The sequence below is a fragment of the Notothenia rossii genome (assembly GCF_949606895.1).
Source record: "Notothenia rossii genome assembly, chromosome: 8".
Taxonomy (NCBI): Eukaryota; Metazoa; Chordata; class Actinopteri; order Perciformes; family Nototheniidae; genus Notothenia; species Notothenia rossii.
In genome coordinates, this window is record NC_136906.1 from 40,112,616 (window position 1) to 40,137,908 (window position 25,293).

The following is a 25,293-nucleotide window of genomic DNA, read 5'->3' on the forward strand; positions in this document are numbered from 1 at the left end:
CCACACCACACCAGAACTGTGTCAGTGGTGTGCTTGAGTACCTCATCTTCAGGCTCCTATCTGAGGACACATCTATGAGGTCTTCTTGCAGTCTGGCGGGAATGCTGCTGTTAATGCACGTCACAAATGGATTACGCACCCAGGCCAGTGTGGATGACTTGTTGTCAATATCAGGGAAGTAGGAGTTGAACTCATTCTTGAGCTTGGACAAATGTGTGTGTACTATTTTCACAATTGGAGCTCTGTCACATCACATTCACCAGTAGCAATGTATGCGTTCAGCTGCAGGAAACAACTTGTATCCCCTTTTTCACATTTGCTCTGCCAGAGCTTGATCTTCTCCATGAATCCACACACTTTGTCATACAAGCTAAGAACATTTGTGTCTTTACCTTGAAGAGAGATTCAGCTGGTTGAGTTTGCTGAAAATATCAGTGAGGTATCCCAGCCGAGCTGCCCAGTCAGCGTCGTCGAACATAGCCACAAGTGGGTGTGTGTGCTCCGACAGAAATGCCCTCACTTCATTGCGTAGCTCGAAAAGCCGCTGTAACGTCTTCCCTCGGGATAACCAGCGGACGTCAGTGTGAAGCAGGAGCTGTTTATGTTCTGACCCACCGTCTTCACAAAGTGACTGAAACAGTCTATGATTCAAAGGCCTGGACTGTATGAAGTTGATCACTTTTAGGGCATCATTCAAAACATCGTTTAACTCTGGACTCATTCTCTTGCTAGCTAATGCTTCTCGGTGAATCATGCAGTGCGTCCATGTAACGTCAGGGTTTACCTTTTTTATGTGGGCCATTAATCCATTTACTCTGCCGGTCATCGCCGCAGCGCCGTCTGTGCACACATGAGAGCAGGATTTCCAATCCAGCTTGTGTTGAGAGAAAAATTGTCAATAACGTTAAAAACGTCCTGTCCGGTAGTTTTCCCTGTGAGTTTCTTGCAAAACAGAATGTGCTCGTTGATCTCCAAAGTGTCTTTGTAACGCACAAACGCAATCAGTTGTGCTTCCCCACTGACATCCGTTGATTCGTCCAACTGCAAAGCGAATGTACCAGACGCTTTACATTTTTCCACCACTTGGTCAATAATGTCAATTCCCATGTCATCGATCCGATGGCACACAGTATTATTTGACAACGGCACTTTCTTCAGGACATCAGCTGCTTTCTTATCGAACATAGTTTCTGTGAGAATTATAGCAGCAGGCAAGATTAGCTCTTCGGCTATGGTAAATGGCTTTTTCGATTTAGCAACGAGTAGCGACACGGCATAAGATGCCTCCAAGGCCTCGGTTGAGACCAATGTCCAGTAGCGTGGCGTGGGGAAAAATTTAGGGGAAGCCAATTTTTTGGGAGGGGGGGGGGGGTGGTCAATAACGTAACCAGATGAGTGATTTCAGCGCCCGGTAACATTTTACACACATTTGTATCATACAGATGCAGGACTTTTACACGCCTGTTATCTGACCGACAGGTCCGCACGCACTCTCCAGCTGAAACTCTCTCGTCTTATTAATTTAAGCATTTCTTATTAATGTATGCAGTCAAAATCCTCCAGTTTCTGCTTCAAGGAAGCACTCTGTGCAATGGTCTCTTTGTCCCATCCCTGCTCTGTCATTATCCTGTCAAAAGCGATACAGAGCGACCCGCGTCCTTCATGGATGGCCTGTACTGCGCGGCTTTTAAAGTTCCACCTCACAGCAGAACCCCCTGGTACACGCACAGCTCGATCAACTTCAGACAGTAGTGCTGATCTCTTACATGAACGTGAGAAAAAATTGTGGAAGGCATCGAGATTGGCAAAAAACAGTTTGGCTGCTTGAATGTTGTTTGCGCCTTAGCATAACAGTGGATGAATAGCGCATTGGGGCAGTGTGCTTTCACTAAAGCCTGAACGCCACCGTGCTGTCCGCTCATGCAGACATGAGCTCCGTCATAAGTCTGACAAATCAATTTGTTTGTTGGACTGTAGTTCCCGATGGCTCTCATGACAACTGATGTTACAGCTTTTGCGTCTCTTTCTAAGCCGACATCAAAAAAGCAGAGGAAACGTTCACACACACTGCCTTTTTCATTCACGTATCTGATTATGATAGTGAGTTGGCACTTATTGGAGATATCTGATGTGTCATCCACTTGTACAGCAATGAAAGGACAAATCTGTATTTCTTTATCAGTCTCATCCTGGATACAACGAGCTATGCTCTCAATGATGTCATTTTGTATGGAGTTTCATCTGCTTTAATTTTTAGTTGCTGCTGTAGCGGAAGTTTAGTGAAGTTATGCTTAATTAAGTATGCCAAATCTCCTCCCTCCATCATGCTTCATTTGCTTGATCATTTCTAACGGCGGTGATGACAGTTACAGTACTAGGTAGTAAAACTGATGTCGATGCGATTTGATTGGATTGTGAGGAAAGGGATTTTGCCTCACAATCCAATCAAATCGCCAGCCTCCAGGGGAAGCCGTAGGCGGCCTGCTTCCCTTGGCATGGCCCTGACCAATCACAGATTGGCAGGGGCATGACGTGGGCCTCATCTGATTGGTCAATCCCTCCATTTTTTTTCACCAAGGGAAGCCAGATTTGGCTGGCCTCCTCTCGCAACACTGAATGCAATCTACTGTTTCACCATAACATCTAGAGGGGCGCTGTTTCACTCTTTGTAAAATACTCAATGAGAATGGGAGAGAGACGGAGAGACGGTCCGGCAGGAACACACAGCAAAGGAGAATTACCGAAACAAAACAAAGCGTTTTTATTTATTTATTTAAATTATAACTACAATCAGAAAAAACAGGGGAAGCCTGGATTCCCTTGGCCTCCGGGAGAAAACGCCACTGCCAATGTCGCTTTCTTTAGTTTTTCTTGGCTTCCCTTAAATTCAGCCAGCTTTTGGTGGAAAAACTCTGCAGGCTTACCCAGACAGGCGGGATGTCTAGCACTAAGGTGCCGATGTAAATGGGATGGTTTCATGCTATTATTAGACAGCACGTCGCCACAGATGAAACACATTGGCTGCGGTGGCTCTGTAGTTGTGACCGTAAACCCGGAGAGCACATAATGTTCACCAAACTGACGATTCTTCACCTTCTCTGTTTTCATTTTCTTGAGAACGAGTTCTCCTGATTCAGCAGTATCACCTGTGCTGTTGTTTCTGGATGAACCAGCTCGACTCAGCCATTGATCCATAATGATTATGTTAACAGAAATTTTGATCTCAATAAACACCAGCGCATTCACTTGATAGGATGTTGATATTTTGCTAGCTAGCAAGAAAACCAGCGCGCCACTACAATGATGATGACGATGATGTAACACCTGACAGTCCGGTGGGAAACTGAACGCCGCGCCAATAATAATATATAGCCAGCAAATTATTACTTAATTTGAATGCCCCCAATTGTGGTTACATTATTACAGAATATGCATTATTCTTTATTTGGGTACAGTTTTCCTGTAAAAAATGTTATTAAAAAAAATCTAAAATCAAATATATATATTTTTTTACTTAAATCTTTTCACGTACCCCCTGGGGACCACCCACGTACCACTAGGTGTACGCATACCCCCGGTTGGGAAACACTGCTTTAGAGAATCCGAATGCAATTTCACTATCCGACGTGTTTATGATGCGCCAGCGGACGTCATTTTGTGTGTCTAATGCCGTCGGATAGTTTAAAAAATCAGCTCCTAAGTCCTATGGGCTCAGAACAGTCTCATAATACATACATGCACAAAGAAGGATTCACACTTGTATTTCATGATCCGCAAAAGGATTCACACTTGTATTTCCGGATCCACACTTGTGTTTTTCAATGCACACACAAATGTGTTCCATTTCATATACATGTAAATAAAATCCAAACACAGAAAAAGGTTTTACATATGTATTTTTGATCCACACTTATTTGTTTTCCCTTTAAATCCGCTGCACCTACAAACACAAACCGTTTTCTGTGCACGGATCGCTGTGCATTCGTGTGTGGGTTTTTTGAGACTCCCCTGACGGTCACCCGATTCGTACTTGTAATTTCTCTCATCTATAGCCAATCAGATGTCTCCTCCAGTCTAAGCCAATCACATGAGCGCGCCCCCACGAGGGTATGATTTATTGCGTTCATGACACTTCATATACGTATTTTGCGCTGTCCGGTCAGCTCGCTAAACAGAGGGCGGAGCATCAGGTGATCATGCAGAGCTGCATGTCTCCGTCAGACTCAGCAGCTGATCTGATCTCTCTCTCGCGTCCGGTTACACTTCACTCGCGTTTATGTCCATATCGATCAGATCCAGCTCTCCTGATCGGCCTTTATAGAGAGCACCGATCAAACTATTAAGAGTGAATATCGGCCGATAATGACCGGCGGGGCTCCCCCCGTTGACAGGTCACTGTCTAGCACTGGCTTCGTAATGCACTGATCGATTAAGCTAAGCTAACCTATAGCTGCTCCCTCCACACTCACAACAACTTCATACAGACATAAATAAAGCAGCTGTATTCGCCATACAGGAAACACACATTTAAAACGGTTTTGCCTGCCGTTTGTGTGTACACACAAGCATTCATCAATGGTTCGAAAAGTGGCGCTGTACCTTAATAATATAAAAGCTTGTATTTGCGTGCATTTCCTGTTCGAAAACTGAGAGTGGAGGTGTCCTGAGAATGATTAGCGCCTGCAGGCAGGCTCCATGGACCTGTCAGCTCCGGACTGCGCAAAATGTGTAAATGAAGCGCTACGTCATGAACGCAAGAAATCTACCCTCGTGGGGGCGCGCTCATGTGATTGGCTTAGAATTGAGGAGACATCTGATTGGCTATAGATAGAAAAAAAGTACGAATCGGCTGACCGTCAGGGGAGTCTCAAAAAACCCACACACGAATGCACAGCGATCCGTGCACAGAAAGCGGTTTGTGTTTGCAGGTTCAGAGGTTTTAAACGGAAAACAAATATATGTGGATCAAAAATACAGATTTAATACTTTTTTCTGTATTTGGATTTTATTTACATTTATATGAAACGGAACACATTTGTGTGTGCATTGAAAAACACAATTGTGGATCCGGAAATACAAGTGTGAATCCTTTTGTGTGCATGTGTGTATTATGAGACTGTTCTAAGCCTATCTCCTATTCCTTGACCTCTGAGTGAAACGTCACGGGGTTAAGGGATAGTGGATAGGAGAGTTCAAAAGGACTTAGGAGAAGAGACTGCAGCACTTTAGAGAATCCGAATGCACTTTCACTATCCGACGTGTTTATGATGCGCCAGCGGACGTCATTGTGTGCGTCTGCTGCTGTGGTGAAACTATGGAAACTACAGTGTTCTATACAACGGACTACATGGATGTTTAATAAGAACGAGGGACTACTGTAAACTCATCTAGAGACTGCACTGTGCTCTGATACTGTTGTTTTATGCTTAATGAACGTGGACAACAGAGAAACATATTCTTCATGACCAAAGTTGTAATTGAAATAAAAAAGGAAAGTGAAATTTATGCTCGTCACCCTCTCCCTCCGGTCCACATTAATACAAATGATCTCAATACGTATGATTGTATGAAAATATCTTAAAATAAATAGAAATGTATTTATTATAAACGTTAATCCTTAACATCTATCACTGTGTATATCACCATTCAAACATCTTTTAAAAGTTGAACAAACCCCACACAGCTCAGTGAAATGTTGATTTTATTTGATAATTTCAGTAAAAACTAATGTTCATATTTCTCTTTTTGATTATAATACTGATGAACGTTCAAAACAAAGCACTTTGGCAACTTACCACATACGTTTTAAAATGCTTAATAAGCACCGTAAACTTCTCCGTCATAATCCTTCGTTTCCGTGAACGGCCGACTGTTGTGTGACGGCAAATGCTGCAGCTGCAAGGCATTGTGGGGCAGCATTTTCTCCTCTCCTTTCGGCTAGGGAGGTCCAGTGGTTCCGCTAAAGGAGGTTATAAAGGAAGTTTGAAACCTCCTTTCCTATCATTCTAGAGAATTCGAACGGCACTTATCATGGCTGCCACTGAGGGACTTCTGGGTCATTTCACTTGGTTAGGAAGGTTCCTAAGCTAAATGGACTATTCAACTTCAGCCGAAGAGTCGAAATCCCAGAAATGAGATACGGCCCATCTCCACTCAGCTCTGGAAACATTTCATGTCTTCTTCTGACCCATAGCATTTCCTGAACTCAGGATATTTTGAGTCTCCAAACTTTATGAAGGTAAACAATTTGCTGGAGCACACCTTGAATATGTTTTATAAAAGTCACACTGCTGTTTCAAAGGGTAACTTTTTGCTAAACAAAAGTGTTTTTGAACAGATGAACACATGGATCCCTAAATCTAAATTAAACAAATAACAATGGAACATTTGTTACAGTAGTTGCCAGAGTAATTTGTTCCTAAACAGGAAATCTAGCACCAATCCAGTGGTCATGGGTAGGACCTTTGCTAACCAGGAGTGCAAAGTAACAACATGGTAGAGATCATGAGAAATAAGTAACAACATATTAGAGATAGGTGATAAACAACGACAGCAACACTTTTGATGTTCCAGGGACTTAGACCACAGCTCGAAAGTGTAAGAATGACAGAGGTATTGTCCATCAATACACACCATCTATGCCTTGTTATGGTCAGCTGTGGGATACAAGGCCGATTAATATTCAAGGTTTTTTGTGGGTTAATTTGATGACCTGTCATTTTGTTTGTGTGTCCATAAAAAAAGGAAGAAAAATGATATCAAACTCACCTGTTTCCATTACATTTTAATACATATAAATGTGATGTTTTAAGCATGCTTACAAGCTGACCAACGTTCTGTCTCCTCCATTTCTGTACTTATTTAGTCTTTACACTTTATAGTAACTCAGTTTTACATGTTGGAGACATCACTTTATTCTTACACAGGTCATTTTGGTAGTAGCCACCAGCCACATTCCTGTCCTGTCCTGTCCTCACAAACTGATGAAGCTTCATCTCCCTCAGGTCCTCCATTATTTTTGCAAAGCTAAGAGTTGATTGATATTCTGGAAAGTAATTGTAGAGTGTTCAAATGTATTCAGTAATTTCTTTATATTGTGTATTATTTGGATACTCTAGTGAGAATGTATTTTCTTTTGTAATTTTGTATATACTTGCTGTGAATGGTCATTTTTTGTTATATTATATTTGTATCTTATTGTATCTTTTAAATATGTTAACTCATGTAATGCTTGACAACACTGCTGCTGTGACTTAATAATTTCCCAATGTGGAATGAATAAAGTATCTATCTATATAATCTGTCATTTTAAGATATAGACAACGCATAAATAGTTTCTGTTCTTCTGCTGTCTGAAACTCTTACTGCAACATGGACTGGAGATAAATATATACACAGGTGATAGTACATAACCAGACAGATTTGAACATTTCTTTCTATAATGTCCTAAATCTTTGGATTACTCAACACTTTAACAACATGTCAGAGAGGCCTGTCTAAAATACAGTGACCTCTGTTATTGTGTGTTTCAACTATTCAAATATTCTGACACTAAGCAGTGAAAGCTTCTCTGCAATACGAGTTACACCCTTAAGAGACGTTCTTAAGCAAGGCACAGGAAACTCCCTACTGATCCATGCACTGCTATTACAGCCATCAACATGGGTTACCATGGTTACACTGGCCATCAATAGGGTTGTGTTTTAAATGGCACCCCCAACCATAGATGCCAGGAGCTGGGAGAGACAGGTATTGTCCAGCACAGTCCAATACAGTATCCTGTCTTAGCTCCCCTGTAGTTGGGTGAGTCAAGTTCCAGAAATATTGATCGTACATTTCCCATTTCACAATAACATCTTAGTCTGCCCCTTACGAAAATTAACTATAGTATTACTATTGTATACTATAAGAGTTGTATAGTATCCTATAGTAAGTTTGTAGAGTTCTATAGTATTTTTCACCAGCTATCGTATTACTATAGTCTTTCCTGTAGTGCCATTTTACTAGCTATAGTAGCCCTATAATATTTCAATAGTAATACTATATCTAGATCTTTGTAGTATTCCTATATTATTTTAAATAGTATAACTATAGTATAATATATAGTGTTTCTGTAGTTGTTTTTTGAACACACTGTAGACCACTCCTATAGTAATAGCATGATATTGTCATAGTGAATGCATATTATTATATAGTGTTGTAAAAGTATTACCATAGTGTTTTTTTTGGTGTTTCTGTATTAAGACTATATTATTTTAAATAGTACTACTGTAGTATAATATTTAGTGTTTCTGTAGTTGTTTTTTGAACACACTATAGAACACTCCTATAATAGTATGATATTGTCATAATGAATGCATATTATTACCATAGTGTTTGTAAAAGTATTACACTCCTAGAATTAATGTGTCATTTTTTTTAACAAACTGCTGTGTCAAAGGTAATTCAACACATTCAGTGTCATTTCTGAACTATTTTACACACACATGTGTGTACATAGAAAAAATAAAAATGCACATAGTCAACACATTAGTGTTGACTAACACTGGACTAACATTGGGCTAACATTGGGCACTAACATTGGGCACTGTCCTGCCCAATCAAGGTCGAGTTATTTCAAATGTATCATTTTTCAACGGTCCAACTATCAATCAAATGTCCCAACTGCCATTTCACCTCTGGCTGCTGTGGACCATGGATGTCAGCGGAGGAGAGTCTAACTCTAGGTAAGTTATACAGAAACAAAACGTTTTTAACAAAGTGAGCAGATATATTGTCATAATGTGAGCAAGCTAGGGGTCTAAATACATATTTTTAAACTTAAATAAATATGTTTTGCCAATGTTGAACAGCTAACTATTGTTTGAGTTTAGCTGCCTGGATGACAATTATTTTCCTTTAGGCCGTTCTTCTTCTTTTTTATTATATTTATTTTATCTTAACTTAATGTCTTTTCTTAGATCATTCTTCAATCGGCATTATATTGATAGCATTAGCAGCTATATGTTTAATGCTATCGAGCTACTTTGGCTAGGTTTCATTGTTCGGCCAGATGTGGCGAGAAAGTGCGAGTGAGGCTGCGTTGCTATACAGTCTCTTTCAGTGCAAAGACGTAACTTACTCGCACTAAAGTTATTTATTAGTAGTACGTGTACACTACAGTTTACCTGTTTCTGACTAAAACATCAACCACTACTCTATACTTGCAATTATAAAACGGACAAGTCAAATCAAGCAATCTGATTGGTTCTTAGCCGTGATATACTGAGCGTATACCACGGGTAGAATTGTAAGTTACTTTTCACAACAAGTCAGTATCCCTCCGCGTTTGAGAAAAACAGTATACCATTGGTTCGCGTCGGGCCGAACCACGCCCCTTAGCTGTGATATAATGAGCATATACCACGGCCTGTCGTGAGCTATTGCTTAAATATTATATTGTGTAGAAGGGAGATTTCATATCTGTCTCTTGTCGCTAAGGCAACTGTGTATGTGAGACGCAGCGTCACGCAAGGCAGTTAGGCCTTCCAGATTTGATTGGTCGGAAGGGAAGGGCCGGCGGGCTTTCCTTCCGACCAATCAAATCGTTGGAAGGGAAGGCCGGCGGGCTTTCCTTGACATGTCCCTGACACAGCGGACTGCGGCTGTAGTTTAGAGTGAGTGTAGCGTGCAATAGTGTGTTTCACCACACATTAATTTAGAGGGGCGCTGTTTCAGGCTTTGTAAAATACTCACTGACAACAGCGAAGAGATGTTTTTAAATACAAATAAAAAATATAAAGAAATACCCAGCCTCCAGGAGAAAACGCCACTGGAGGCTGAGCAGAATCTCCCCTGTGCTTCTCTAGAAGTTGTCTTTATGGGTGAAGTTAATTAACTTTAAATTACCATACTGCTTATAATTTATATAAGGTGTGTATTAATGGGTTTAACTAGAACATGATTGATGATGGCATTTAATATAATCTGGCATAATATGATTAGTCAACATCAGGATGAATTTGTCTTTTTCTTATAATTACAGGAAGCGGGAATGAGTTGCAGGAATCTGTTAAAGTCCTAGCAAAAAGTAAATTAAAAGAAAAATCTACAGTGTCAAAAGCACAAACCATCTCCTGGAAGTAACAGGTGAATTTGGATTTGTCCTTGATAGGATATTAAAATAAAACACAGACTTCAAAGAGTTTATAGATGTTGATAGAAGTGAGAATCGGTAACTTTGACAAATTCCAAGTGCACTTTTCTGAAGCACCGGATCTTCCGCCTGTCCTAAGAGAAGTCTGTCAAACTCAGGTATACATGTACTATGCTTATTAAATTGTGTTTCAAAAAATCACACAGGCCAGAACTTTACTTTGTGCTGTGCTTGCTCTTATTGTTTTGTTTAGCCAAGAACCAGTTATTCTGAATGGCCTAACTGATCTGCTTAAGAAGAAAATTCCAGAAGTATTTGATGAAATGCAAAATGGCATTCTTACCGAGAAGACCAGCCTCAAACTTGTCAGAGTTTGCTTCTCTGACTTGGTAGAGAGGCATGGGTTGTAAGTATATGAATGTGAAATGTGTTTATACTGTATATAGGGGTTGGGACACTTTTTCCCTTAATTTCATTGCCCAGCCATTTCTGTTTAAGGCCTGAAATTGTTCTTGTAATTTTTTTACATTTAACTTATTCGTATTCATATTCTGTGAACAATGTATTTTATTTTGTTAATAAAGTCCCTATCTTTCAAATTGAAACTGCTCTGCCTGCTAACTTTTATTTGTTGATACCATACTTACTATAGGGATGAATACATCGATATTAAAGCTAATTAACTAGATTCACTATAAGATCACCATAGCCAACTCTATAGTATTACTATAGTAATTTTCTGTAGTGTTTTCCAAAAAACCATAGAAATAATATAGAAAGCACAATAGTGATACTACATAAAACTCAATAGTATTACTAAAGTAATTCTCTATAGTGTGTCCCAAAACACCATAGAAATACTATAGCAGTTTTTTGTGGTATTTCTATAGTAATTCTTAATAGTAATACTATGGTGTTTTTTCGTAAGGGGCGGCTGCGCTGCGGACAACTCAGAGGTCAGAACATCCTCAGTTTAAATGTACAACTTCTGACCACTAGCTTTGAAGGTGCAAACAGAAAACTTGAATGAAACCTTATATATATCCTATATATAGGCCTAAGGTTTCATTCAAGTTTTGTTTTATTATATACGAAAGTAGGCCTATGTAGGCCTATCATTATTTGTTATTAAAACATGCAAATAGGATTGATGTTGCCTCTGAGTTGAATGTATCATGTGATTGTGTTGTGTCAGGTCAAACAGCTGATTCTTCTGGGTTAACGGATTTGCCAAGTTTATAAGAACACTGACTTTGATAAGTGTCCATTTTATAGTAAGAGATCAAAATGTTCAATTTCAGAAGTGTGTGCATGCATTCACCCCATCTCTTTTAGATGTCTGTAATTAGTGGTGTCCAAGCCAAAATAACCCTAACCATCACTATGACATCATCAGGGTTATTTCCTCAAATGTAGGAAATCTTCTCCAGAGCCAGAGGACAAAGCAATGATTTGGATGATACTCAATCTGATCATTAGCTAAACTGGTTTTGATATAAGCTATGAAATCGGTTTGCTCCTTTATGGATTGTAGGTGATCCCAGGACAATCTGATCAAAGCCTTCTGCATTCCTTTAGTCTGAGACAGATCTAAAGCATGTTGAGTGTTTGCTTGACTCATGTCATGTTCTGCTGCTTACGTGGAGTCCTGGTTAAAGGAGGCGCAGCCGAACTGCAGCCCCGGTCCGTCCGCTCCGCCGGGCCCCGCTGCCTCTCTGCCGGGCCCCACTGCCTCTTCGCCGGGGCCCGCCACTCCGCTCTCCATCCCGATTCCCAGCGACCTCCTTCCCCCCCTCCGCCCTGGATTGGAGGCCTGGGATCGGCTGCACCTTTTCGCTCGATGTCGGCGGAAGACGGCTCCAATGTGGGAGAAATGCCGACCTGTAGGAAGGTCGGTGGGCGGCCGGAGCAGAGGGGCTGTTTTTCTCCACTACGCAACAAATACTAGCGGATTTCACTGGGTATTTGTGGAAGTCGGTTATCCAGACCCTTGATGAAAAGAACGGGAAAACAGAAGCAAAAACAAGAACAGCTGATAGCGCCACGTCACGCCCTCTCCTCCTACTATTGGCTGGTAGTGAAATGTTGTTCCTGCGTTTCATTTTGATTGGCCAAGCGTGCTCCAACGTGTTTCTATTGGATGCTTGCGCCTTGTGGGCTTTGTTTGTGTCCGTCCAGTCATGTGACGGAGGTACACCCCCCCCCTCCCCCACACACACACAGGTAACACGAACAGTGAGCAGCAGGTTGGCAGCAGTGGACCCTCAACGTTCACAAGCTCCCCGCTGAATATATTGTGTGTTTGTACAAGAAGCTACAAACGACATTACATTATGGTCACATTAATAACCAAATAGTCCAATAAAATAACATATTATTTTGGAATAGGCTGATGGTTTGTGTGCAGAATGAATAGGCTACTTGATTTGTTTGTGCTCCAGGCAGGCTATATTTGAAATGATTTATTTACATGTATTTATAAGTCCTGGGGGGTATACTATGAAGCAGGATTTTCGCTTAGCCGGATAACCTCAGGGAAAACTCGGGGTTTCCGGTCCTACGAAGCTGGTTCTCTTTTTAGCATGCTAGTATTTGGAGCTGTCAGTACGCTTCTCCATGTTTGTGATCGGTCGAATGCTCCAAATACCACCCTTTTTATGTGAACGCGCACCTAACTAGATAGGGCACGGCTGGCTTGAGCGATCCACTTGATAACCCGCTTCGTAGTACCGTTTAGCGAGAGCGCGTATGTTTTGGATTAGGCCAACCGGCTAATTCAAACATATCCAGGTTAGGTTGAACCAGCTTCGTAGTATACCCCCCTGGTCTCCCTTGAAAAAGAGATCAATGATCTCAATGGGATATACCTGGATAAATAAAGGTTTGAAATGAAATGAAATGAGAGGTATTCTTTGGGACACCGTTCTATAGGATGAGTAGTATTTTCAGAAACTAACATTGATGATACCGATGCATCCGTTAAGCAGAGCGACCCTTAAGGAGAAGGTCAAATAGTAGAAGTACGGCAATAGTCAAGCAGAAATAGAGTCATAACCTAAAGAAATACATATGCAGTCGGACAGCAAAAATGACAACAATACAGTGAGTACACAACAAAAATGTAAAGGACCAGTAACTACAATTCATTTTCTGACCTGTAGACTCTTTATTTACTCAAAGATCACAAAGCAAATGTGCTTATAGTGTTTTCCAGTTTCTCAAAGGCATCTCTACTGTAGTTATATTCAACCGAATGTATTTGATAAAAGGCTGTGATGGTCAGTTGAGTGTGGGTCTCCTGCAGAACGGCTCTGGGGGGTCTTAGTGCTGCAGGGAGAGGACACACATGTCAGAATAGATCCCACACAGTTGTACTGATGTGGTGCTTTAAAGGTAGATTATGTGGCACAATGTTGAACCATTATTCATAAAACACATTTCTCAAACATCAATTTGCCCTGTAGGTTCAACTGATTTTATGTACGTAAATAAGAATATTTCTGTCAAAAATATTTTTAGAAATTATAATACAGTGCACCAACATGTCCTCCAAACTGTTTATGTTTTGAGGATAAGAAACAATAACAATGCTTTATCTGACTTCATTATCCTCAAAAACATAAACAGTGACTTTGAAGGATAATGAATGGGATCTGAGAAATATGTCAGCAACCAACTGACCTTTTCTAGTATTTTTTAACTTAAACTAACTTCAGATGTGACTTTATATAATGAAATCTGTTTGTGAAGATTGTGAGACCAATCCAATGTGACTAACATGGTAATGTTCAAATGTTCAACGCTTGCTCAACTGTTATTGGAGCAAAGAATGGAAGCAGTAATTAAGTAATACACTTTACAGTGAACTAGATCAGTTAGTTACTAAATCAAAGATTTACTTTTGTACCTTAAAATCCCAGATAACCAAGGCTCCATCCAGACCCACACTGCTGTATTTCTCCACTTTGGCTTTCTCCCCAGACACAACACACAGCTGTCTGCAGAACACAACACAACACAACACATGCACACGTATTACAAAAGCTGAACTAATAGTGTTTAATGTTGTTGCAAAAAAACCTCAAAAACATTGATTTCTGGAGACACCTTAACATCAGTAACAGTTTGAAGTACAGCTGTATGTATTCTAAATTAGGTTGCAACTCCTGCATTAATGTGTTTAAATATTAATATCAACAAATATATTTCAACAAAACCAGTTAAAAAAAACACATGGAATATTTAAAAACAAAATAATTGTCTCTACAGGAAGAGGTATAACTATTTTACAAAAAAAACGTCCCCAGAGTTCGAAACTAATAAATGCCTCGGGACAGAGCTTTTATGTATATTTATGTAGAATATATAGAATCATGTAACATAATCATAACCCCTAGTCCTAGCAATTGAGCAAAACTAGCAGGCTTTGTCTGACAAAAGGCCCACAGTCTGCTGGGTCCAGAGCTACAGAATAGTTCCACTTCAGTCTAAACCTTCTCAGTTTGGGTTCTGTCTGTAGTTTAATGGAAAGCGTTGGCCCTTACGTGATGCTGTTCTGGTGAAGGGTCCCCACTTCGTTGGTGTCGTCGTCAGTGGCCCTCTTGTCCAGGTTCTGGAAGTGCTGCATGGCTGTCAGGCTGCCTTTGGAGGACTGCTTGGGGATGTCCAGCTTCTTCACAAACTCCAGAGCACCTGGACCCTTATAGCTGAACTGGTAGGGGCAACAGTCATGACCCTGACCAAATCACATTAGGATATGGAATCATTCGAATGTTTAAGGGAAAATTAAGACTTCATGAACTTTAAATGATGTGTTTTTAACCAAGAAAAAGACAAAAGCATTGGGAATAGGGAAAGTTGTTTGTACATATTACAGTAATGCCACTATCACAACAATCACTTAAATAGTTCATTACCAAAAAAGCTAACTAAAATTCCAAATGTTTCTTCCCTTCTATAAGGACGTAAAATATCAAAGCACAAAAAATAGATATTATAAATGGGTTTGTGTTGCTCTTTAATAAGCCCCAAGCCTGTTTTTCAGGCTTCAGGCTCGAAAATGACATTCCCAGAACAAATGACCATATCTTCCCTTCTAAAAGGGTTAAATTAATAATCTTTTTTCTCAAAGTAATGATAAACCTGTGAGTTGGAGGTAGAAAAGTCGGAATCAATATAGATGTTTTTTATTTTAAAGAAAATTCAGATTGAACATGGTAAAAAACTGTAAATTATAATGTCCGTCCAAAAAATATGTTGTACTTATAGTGAAAACTAACCTTGGATGATGGGTTAGTAGACTAAAAGCTTTAGGAATCCAAAGTACAACATATAATAAGTACCCTGTAAAAAGATTGATGCAAAACAAGTGATATTTGACCTTTTTATACAGATTTAGCTAAAAAAAACATCTTCTGGGGCCATTTGGGTGGATTTTCCATATCTCTGGCCCCCCTTCTTCGATTTTGACATGTGACATCTCTTTCTGATCGTTAGAGCCAATAGAATCGAAGGGAAATCGTCCCGCACACACTCATGTTAAAAAAAGAAGATGGCGCTTTCAATGAAGCTACAGAGCGTAGGAATGGCCTGCTCTACTTTTTTTAAACGGAATTGCAGTTTTATTGCTTATAGATTATCAGAACATTTCAAAGGGGACACAGCCACATTGGATAACCTATGGATTAACTACATCATCGTTGTTATCGTTTTAATGCCATTGAAGACCAGTTTAGACCAGACAAAAACGAAGGTAAGCCATGTTAGCGTTGTGGGCTACCTAGCGCCACTTGTTTTGATGTACGTTTTAGTTGATAACGTCGCAAGTTTGTATCTTTCAGTGTTGAGGTGGGCACCGTTAGATTCTGTGTCTTTACGATCATAAACGATGTTTTGGATGTACAGCTAGGATAAGTAATAAGGGAGCTAGGAGTGATTTTCGGTGCAGTAATAGGTTAGCATTTTTCGCTCGGGGCTAATTCAGAGGCTCACTGTTAGCATTGTGTGTTTTTTTGGAGAAAAAAAATGAAAAAGATCAGTTAAATGAGTTTTTCCCCGTTATATGGATATAAAATATTCATAGTTTATTAAATATTAAGGTTCCTTAGACGTTGTTTCCTGCAAATGACGCGATTTCGGTCCCGGAACCGGGTCCGTGGGGCCTAAGAGTTTAAGAATAGGGCTGTCAGTCGATAAAAAATATTTAATCGCAATTAATCGCATGATTGTGCATAGTTAATCGCGATTAAATCGCAAATTAATCGCACATTTTTGATCTTTTCTAAATGTACCTTAGAGGAATATTTTTCAAGTTTTTAATACTCTTATCAACATATGAGTGGACAAATATGCTTTATGCTAATGTGTATTATCATTTGAACAATGACAAATATTCTCATGAATATTAAACACAACAACCTCTGAACATTACAAATATTCGCCTCAATTCAACCTGGAACCTCTCTCATACAATAATACAATACAAATAATGTGTGTGTGTGTGTGTGTGTGTGTGTGTGTGTGTGTGTGTGTGTGTGTGTGTGTGTGTGTGTGTGTGTGTGTGTGTGTGTGTGTGTGTGAGTGATGGATCGTTGGTGCTATGTGCAACTCAAGGCATATGCTCGAACGGGAGCTGCCTGGACGCTGCAATTATGTTGCGTGCACTATCCGTGCTGAGTGTGCTGACTTTTCGTATAATGTCCCACTGTCTGGCTACCTGCATAAAGTCAAGTGCTCGGCGCAGTTGTGGCGAAATGTCGCTCCTCTGTTTTCATTGAAACAGCTCCTTATATCCGTTAACGCAGCTAGCTAGCACCAGATGCTAACAACAACAATACACGTAAGGTCTCTCGCTCGCTCGCGCCACACATACACACACCCTCCCGGTCCTCCCAATGGCCAGTCAGTGCCTGCCGGAGAGCGTGGAAGTGTGGTCTGCCACAAGCGGGCGGCAGGAGCGGGGCTGTTATCATCAGCGTGTAGATGTTATTTTAAACTCGATGCGCTCTGAAACTACGGGGCGGCCGAGGAAAAAAAAATACACATGCGTTAATCGCGTTAAAATAATTAGTGGCGTTAATTTTGTTTTGCGTTAACGCGTTATTAACGCGTTAACTTGACAGCCCTAGTTAAGAGCAATTTGACAGTGGGGTTGTCCAGGATCAACGTGCTGACAGTTCTTCCAACAGGGGTTTTGAGCATGTTTTGGCTGTTGCTGAGTTGGAGAGTGCTGGCTGTTTCCCAGTGTGCTGCCATGGGAACCGGTTTGTGGCTGAATCTCTTGACCACCTCAGTGTGGGCCGTGTTGAGTTTGTGTTGGTTGGGGCAGGTGCTCTGCATGAGCCTGAGTCTGGTCGGCCGATTGGACATTTGAAGATTTCTGGCTCTATTTTCTGGCAACATTTGGACAGGTTGTTGCAACATCGCAGACATACTTGCCAACCTTGAGACCTCAGAAATCGGGAGCATTTCAAAACCACCAGTTGTAAGTGCACTGCTGCGGCCTGTAGCACCATCCTTGATGGAGCATATGTGTGGGCTGGACCTGTATTTTACAGGAAAGGAGAGAGCAGAGGGTAGAGTTGTCGTTCCTTGTTCTGTTTTCTGTGATATATCTCAGACTTTCATTTGCTCGCTAAAGAGACGCTTTACCATAGAAACCAAACAATGGTGTAGTTGTATTAAAGTCGGAGTGGAAACAGTCCTGAGTAAATCTGATTTTGTCAGAAATTGGGAGAAATGTGACCCCGGGAGGAAACCGGGAGAGGGCAATGAAATCGGGAGTCTCCAGCGAAAATCGGGAGGGTTGGCAAGTATGATCGCAGAGCTGATGTAGAGTATCTTTGACATTTCTTTTGTAAAAAGCAGACTGGACTGGGACTAGTGTGACTTCAAATATATATGTAAATATGTAATATATTGACTGTTATGCTGTTTCTATTCACCTGTTTTGCTGGGCCCTCCTTCTTAAATTGCTTCTCAAGTATCGGGGTTGCTGGAGATGTGGTATGGAGCTACAGGCGGCATATTCAGTGTGAAGGTCGTATGTAACTGGTCATTTTGACATTGTTGTTTGTGCTCAGGTTGCTGTGGTTGGGTTAGTATGCCGGTGATCGATAGGGACACCGACTCTAAGGCGACTTCAGCCTTACTCCTCCCAGTAGTGTGTTCCCTAACAATTGTCCTGTTTGCGAGGACCTGGTCGCTGCACTGCTCCAGAGTGTCTTGAGCTCTTTTTTTGCCGGCCTACTTGTTCCTTAGTACAGCTACCTGTTTTGTCATTAGTTCGGCATCGTCTTTAGTTTTGACATACAACACTTTCCACTACTTTATGCTCACTCATGAATGTGTGAAACACAGAACAGCACACCTGCGCAGAAAAGAACGCCTCCACCCAACGACTCCACCCAACGACTCCACCCAACGACCAGGCTATATGTCTGTCCCCAGACAGTGTGAGGAGCACACTGTCTGGGGACAGAAAGCTTCTGGGCCTGACAACATTCCTGCCTGTGTGCTAAAGGACTGCACCGCTTAGCTCACAGATGTCCTCACAGACATCTTCAACATCTCCCTGAGCCAGGCTGTTGTTCCCTCGTGCTTCAAGGCAACCACCATCATACCTGTACCGAAGAAGTCATCACCTTCCTGCTTCAATGACTACTGCCCCGTAGTGCTGACTTCCACCATCATGAAGTGCTTTGAGCGGCTAGTCATGAAGCAAATCAAATCCACCCTCCCTCCCTCCCTGGATCCGTTTCAGTTTGCATATCGAGCGAAGCGGTCCACTGAGGATGCAATCTCCTCTGCTCTCCACCCTGCCCTCACCCACCTGGACACTAACAACTCTTATGTTAGGATGCTGTTCATAGACTTTAGGCGCGTTCACACCAAGTACTTTTCCCACAAAGGTTCCTGAGAACTCTTTAGTTCTCATGAACTAAGTACAGATCGCGTTCACACCGGAAATTAGTTCCTGGGGGTGGATTAGGCAAATGAAGCCGCTGACGGTACTTTTTCTTCTTCTGCTTTGGGTTTACTGGCAGGCCGCAAACAACTTTACGGCGTATACTGCCGCTCAAAAGCCCCGGCCGGAAGTCCCCGGAGTCAGTCAAGGCCAGAACGCCGACACCTCCTTATCTCCACCGCTCCCATGTTTTATTTTGTGTATTTTGTGTCATAAGTTAGTCTCTCTGCGTTTCTGCGCTGGGCTAATGCTAATGCTAATAATGCAATGCGAGGATAATAAAATGGCGGCTTCACAAAAGTTTTTGGGAGTTTGACGGGGCGTGGTTTGCATTCCGCCCAGCCAATCAGACACAGGAACCTTTTTCTCCCACGAAAGTCCCTGCTCTCTAACAGGGACTGAAAAGGGGGTAAAAAAGGTTCTCTAGAACTAATTTAGTTCCTGGGACTTTTTGGTGTGAACGCAACTAAATCGTAGTTCTCAGGAACCTTTGTGGGAAAAGTACTTGGTGTGAACGCGCCTATTAGCTCAGCGTTCAACACAATCATCCCCCAGCAGCTGGTTTGTAAACTAACAAACCTGGGCCTCAGCCCCTTTCTCTGCAACTGGCTGCTGGACTCCCTCACTGCCAGACCCCAATCTGTATGGGTCGGCAACAACACATCAGGGACCATCACAATGAGTACGGGTTCCCCCCAAGGGTGTGTGCTCAGCCCCCTGCTCTTCACCCTGCTGACCCACGACTGCACACCCACCCACAGCTCAAACCACTTCATCAAGTTTGCGGACAACACAACTGTGGTGGGTCTCATCAGCAACAACGACAAAACCCACTACAGGAGGGAGGTGCACCAGCTGGCCAAGTGGTGCATAGACAACAATCTCATTCTCAATGTGGAGAAAACAAAGGAGATTGTTGGTGACTTCAGGAGAAACGACACCCAACACCCCCACCCACTGACTATTGGTGGTACCACTGTGGAACAGGTGAGCTGCAACAAATTCCTGGGGGTGCACATCACCGAGGACCTCTCCTGGAGTAACCCCCCATCATGCTCTCCTTCTACCGAGGCGTCATCGAGAGCATCCTCAGCAGCTGCATCACGCGGTGGTTCGGAAGCTGCACAGCATCCAACCGCAAGACCCTGCAGCGCATTGTGAACACAGCTGAGAGGATCATCGGTGCCTCACTCCCATCACTCCTGGACCTCTACAACACCCGCCTCACCCGCAGAGCAATCACCATTGAGGGTGACCCCACCCATCCCTCCAGCTGCCTCTTCACCCTCTGTTCTTCAGGGAGGAGGTTCCGCTGCCTGAGGCCGAGCACCACCAGACTAAAGAACAGTTTTTTCAACCAGGCTGTCAGGAGGCTGAACCAGGGCTGCCAACACTCAAGCATTGAGCGTGAGAGTCACGCAATTAACCCATATCTCATGCACTCACGCCACACATGCCTTTCTTCACGCTAAGTTTTCATCCAAAATAAATGTATATAAAAATAAAGTGAAGGAAAAGCAAACCGAGCGGTCTACGAAATGAGACGGTATTCTGGCTTAGTTCAGTAAAGTTGGAACGAAATTGGGAGATTCTGATTTCACGGATAAATAACTCATCCGAAAAAATAGAAAACAATAATATTCAATCACTATTATACAGCTTATTATTACCAAACTCACTACACACATCAATAGTATCCTCTTGGTCATACTAAAGCAAGGAGTTTGGAAGAATATGCTTTTGAATAATTTTGGGGAATATTTATAATGTAAAATATTCAATAAATATGGCATCATCTGAAATAACTTTACTATTATACAGTATATTTCTACCAAACTCACTATTTGCATTGTTGTTGTTAGCATCTGGTTAGCTAGCTGCCCTAATGGATATTAGAAGCTGTTTCTAAAATAAGGAAAGGGAGAGCTCTGTCCTGTCAGACTGAGAGAACTACAGCTCAGTGAGGTAAGGGACTCTGTTTGGATAGTTAACTTTAGTCTAGTTATCTCAGTGGGTCTCAAACGTTTTGTTCACAATTTATGAGAATAAATGAAAAACAGTTATGAAATACTATGACAGTAAAACAAGAATACAGTTTAAAAGGTGAGTGATTTGTAAAATATCCATAAAGAAAAAGAAAATCTGTTTACAGTTCTGTTTCATATGGGTGTTGAGAGATGTATCCATAAATTCCTTTTGCTCTCAAAGTGCACCAGATTCATGCATTTAACTTCAACATTAAAAAAAAAAAATCTTCCCGGGCATGGAGGTGAAGACCCCCCCCCCCCCCCCCCCACTTGTAAAATAGCACTTTACCTCTGCTTAAACCTATATGCCATTTTATATGCTGTGAGCTGATTATCGAGCCTTCATTGTAAGAGTCGCGGGTACACTTTTTTTTGTGGTTCAGCTCCGGTTTCCCTTTTCTGCTCCCGCTCTGTTCACACCACCTAGAGCCCGACTGGTGCAGCCGCTGCTGCTTCATGACGTCACCGTTTAAATCGTTGATTTGCTCCCCAACGGCGCTCACAACAACAACAACAACGGGGGACTGCGTCGGGTTGATGATCGTGTTGCTTTTAATCATACGAAGTCAGATTAAATAAAATAACGACTTCTCCAACCTTATACTTTTCTCCAGAGTGCCGTGGTTCATTGTTTATTAATGTGTTTCAGCGGCATTTACCGACCGCTGCAGTGCTGGCTGCTCTTCCACGGGAGTTTATTCTCCCGTTAGCTCTGGGTCAGCTAATACTTTAGAGCGGCCTCTCTAAAGTATTCACTGTCTGACTGTCACACAAGCAGCTGATACATATCCCCAATTCCCCTTAAGTGAATGTGTGTCAGTCTGAATTGACGCCGTTTGGCATCACAACGCTATTATTAAAGTGTCTCTGGTATAAAATGGGTGATGTTAGCATAGCAACCAAAGGTAAACTGACTACTTGCTATTGCTATCCTATTGTGGCATAAGCCGTTTTCTAAAGGCACATTTTACCGGCGTATTTTTCATTATGATTCTAGTTGTGATAGTCGGACACGACAACCTGTGCAGCCCATGTATTGATTCCATCCGATAGCTGCTATAATAAAAAAACAAAACGTCTGCCTGCTCTCCACAATGATCAATAACAGTGAACGGATGGTCAAAGTAAGGTACAAATAAACAGAATCACACGAAGCCTGGTTAGTGTTGCCTGACTTTATAAAGCATACCTGCCAACCCTACCGATTTGGGCGGTAGTCTACCGCTTTTGACATGTTTCTACCGCCTACCGACTTAACTGGCTTTCCCTACCGATTTTCAATCTTCCCAAACTATAACAAATAAAAATGACACTCCATAGACACTGGACTCGACTTTTGGCGGACACCGTCTGCAACGTGTCTGTGATCGCATCATACAAACAGTCCTCTGTGTTTCTGAAAGAGAAACAACGTGCAGAGGACGGGCAGCGTTACCCCCGACGAGGCATTTGAGTCCTGCAGGATTTCCCCGTTAATATCAGTGTCTCGAAAGCACATGTTGGCGACTGAAAGACATCCAGTGTTTGGTCTTTTCCGGAAGCATCCTACAGTGTCTCTGAAAGAGGACCACAAACAAACACAAAATATAATACAATTTTGAGATTTGGGGATATTTATCTCCCATTCTTTCACTTTTTCTGACATTTTCAACATCAAACATGTCGTTAATGTCTCTGTTTAGTGAACTACAGCAATCTGAAAGCCTGTACATTATTTATATCACACTTTATCAGTATGAAAATGCAGGAAATGACTATTTTAATGCAGTATTTTCTGATTTGTGGCGCAACACAAAGATATTTTGCTCTGTGCAAACCTTGCAAAACAACATGAAACAAGAATATGAACCTGGCTTCATCCAATGTTCACACAAGAGTTCTACATCCTGACACATCCTTCCAGTGCTTCTCAAAGTGTGGTCCGCGGAACACTGGTGGTCCGTGAGCGCCTCCTAGTGGCCCGTGAGTATATTGGTAAAATTTGAAATAAATTAATGAATTTAAGTTGTCCGCACTCTCGCAGGAATATCTCCGCAATGGAGCAAGCTTAAGTTTCACTTTCGATTGCATGATATAGCCCAGATAAACACCTTCATCACAAATGTTGTCACTTGTTTGTACCATTTTCAGGCGATTTGTAAAAAACGATGTGTTTTTGGATATTTGTGGAGTCAGGTGGTCCGTGAGTGTTTTTTTACTGGTTAAGTGGTCCTTGGTATGAAAAAGTTAACTGAAAGAGGACCAGAAACATATTAAAAATATAATAAAATGTGGAGACTTTGGGATATTTATCTCCCATTCTTTTACTTTTCTGGCATTTTACAGACCAGACATGTCGTTGATGTCACTGTTTACCAAACTACCACTTTTTCTGAAAAATGCTTAAAATTATGCAATATATTTTAAATACATGGTTTATACATGTAATTAATGGGGTTCCTTTTCTTCTGATTACCTAATTTGGGCGTGCACATTTGCCGCGCGCAAACCTACCTCTTTTGGATTTGGAAAGGTTGGCATGTATGTATAAAGTGTGTTTCTTTTTATAAATGTGTGGTTGCCTTCTAGTCACTTTGCTCAGCACTACTGCTTGTAGGCAGCCATGACGAGACTCTTCAGTCGACCCATGTTCAGGGGAGGTGGGTTTAGTTTCCTGCACGCCTTGACGACGTAAGCGACGCCGCCTCTTAGCTCCGAAGCTCTTGCCTCAAGACCGACAATTCTTTGGAGCTGGAAGTGAACGGATTCCGGAGCTAAGCGGTGGTTTTTCACGCGTTGGTGTGAAAGGGGCTCAATTCCAGCACCAGACACTTTTTGGACGCTGCTATGGACAATCTGGCACTACTGTACATTCCCAAAGATATTGAAGTGACTGTTATTTTCTATATATTGATTGTTGTTTTGTTTTTATCTTAATGTGTGCATATGTGTAAATGTGTTGATTGTAGGGATGCACCGAATATTCGGCCGCCGAAAAATATCGGCCGAAAATGGTTAAAAAGGCCCTTTCGGCTTTCGGCCGAAAGGGTCTTAGCACCGAAAAAATATCACCGAATGTCAGGGAACAGGGTTACGTTGGTAAGCTAACGTGTTGTTGTGATGACGTAATCAAAATGCGGCAACAAGCACGGCGCGCGACCATGCTCGCGGCTGGCTCACAGCCAACATGTCTGGCGCTTGGAGATATTTAAAAATATCAGAGAAAGAGGCGCGGATTGCGATTTGTAAAACGTGTTCAGCTGACATTTCTCGAGGGGGTGTAACTGCAAAGACTTTCACCACTTCGGGATTACTCCACCACTTGAAATCAAAACACCCGGACAAATATGCAGAGTAAGATCAAATCACAAGCACTGACAGCGAGAGACTATTCAGCGCTGCCTCTCATGTGCTTGATGAGAAGAGGAACAGACTTATGGCTGATAAAGCAGAGAAGCTACTGTTCATTAAAAAGAACCTCCCACTTTTCCTTAATAAGTAGACAAGGCCTGCTTATCATAAGCTTATCTAGTTCTACATGTCTACTCTATACCCACTTTCCTGAACAATTTTCATTGTGAGTTATAATTCACCAGTTATCATTAGGGGGAAATGACAGCAGCACAGTGTTCAATATATTGTACTTTCGGTATCTAAAGGATACAATGTTGTTTACATTGCTCATGAGGACAGACCACCTTATTTGCAGATTCTTGAAATTGTAATTTAATTTTACAATTGATTGTGGACTTTGTATCCAGTTTTCACTTTATGTATCTTTATACAATGTTTACTACTTTGCTTATGAGGACAGACAGCCTTATTTACAGATTCTTGAAATTGAATTGTAATTTCATTTGTAAATAGTGTGGATTTATCCAGTTTGCACATTTGTATGCATGCACTTATAGGTGCATTTGTTGTTGTTGAAGGCCTGGCTGTTACAGTCTTTATTTACACTATTTTGTTGTAGGCCTACTGGCCTAGATGTTTATGCAGTTTTAAAGCACCTTGGCTTTGTTCTGAATGCACTTTGTTGTAGTTATCCTAAAGAGAAAAGAAAATGCACTTGACTTGGAATTGATGTACTGTATGCATTCAAAAGTGCTGAATAAATGTTTTATGGACCCATAATAGTGATTATTATTTAAGTTAAGTTTTGCCATAATCATGTCTTTTTCCATAAT

At 41.5% G+C, this 25,293-nt stretch overlaps 2 protein-coding genes across 6 annotated transcripts in view; both read right to left on the bottom strand.

Annotated features, from left to right (window-relative positions):
• wipi1 (WD repeat domain, phosphoinositide interacting 1) overlaps positions 1-12,183 on the bottom strand; it is a 56,453-nt gene extending 44,270 nt beyond the window's left edge. For 2 of the 5 annotated variants that reach the window (XR_013801898.1, XM_079646106.1), the window contains exon 1: positions 11,776-12,183. Coding sequence is in view for 4 of the 5 variants with exons in the window: in XM_079646106.1 (XP_079502232.1) it covers positions 11,776-11,900 (125 nt within the window). In the remaining variant the exon portion in view is untranslated. The remainder of the gene's footprint in view (positions 1-11,775) is intronic. The other 3 variants (XM_079646104.1, XM_079646103.1, XM_079646105.1) reach the window with 2 other exon arrangements.
• A 1,094-nt stretch (positions 12,184-13,277) lies between these two features.
• The window catches only part of LOC307016198 (actin-related protein 2/3 complex subunit 1A), a gene marked incomplete at its 5' end in the record, with an annotated part of 61,005 nt that continues 48,989 nt past the window's right edge, over positions 13,278-25,293 (bottom strand). The window contains 3 exons of the mRNA XM_079645241.1: positions 13,278-13,462; positions 14,043-14,133; positions 14,680-14,870. Coding sequence (XP_079501367.1) covers positions 13,457-13,462; positions 14,043-14,133; positions 14,680-14,870 — 288 coding nt within the window. The remainder of the gene's footprint in view (positions 13,463-14,042; positions 14,134-14,679; positions 14,871-25,293) is intronic.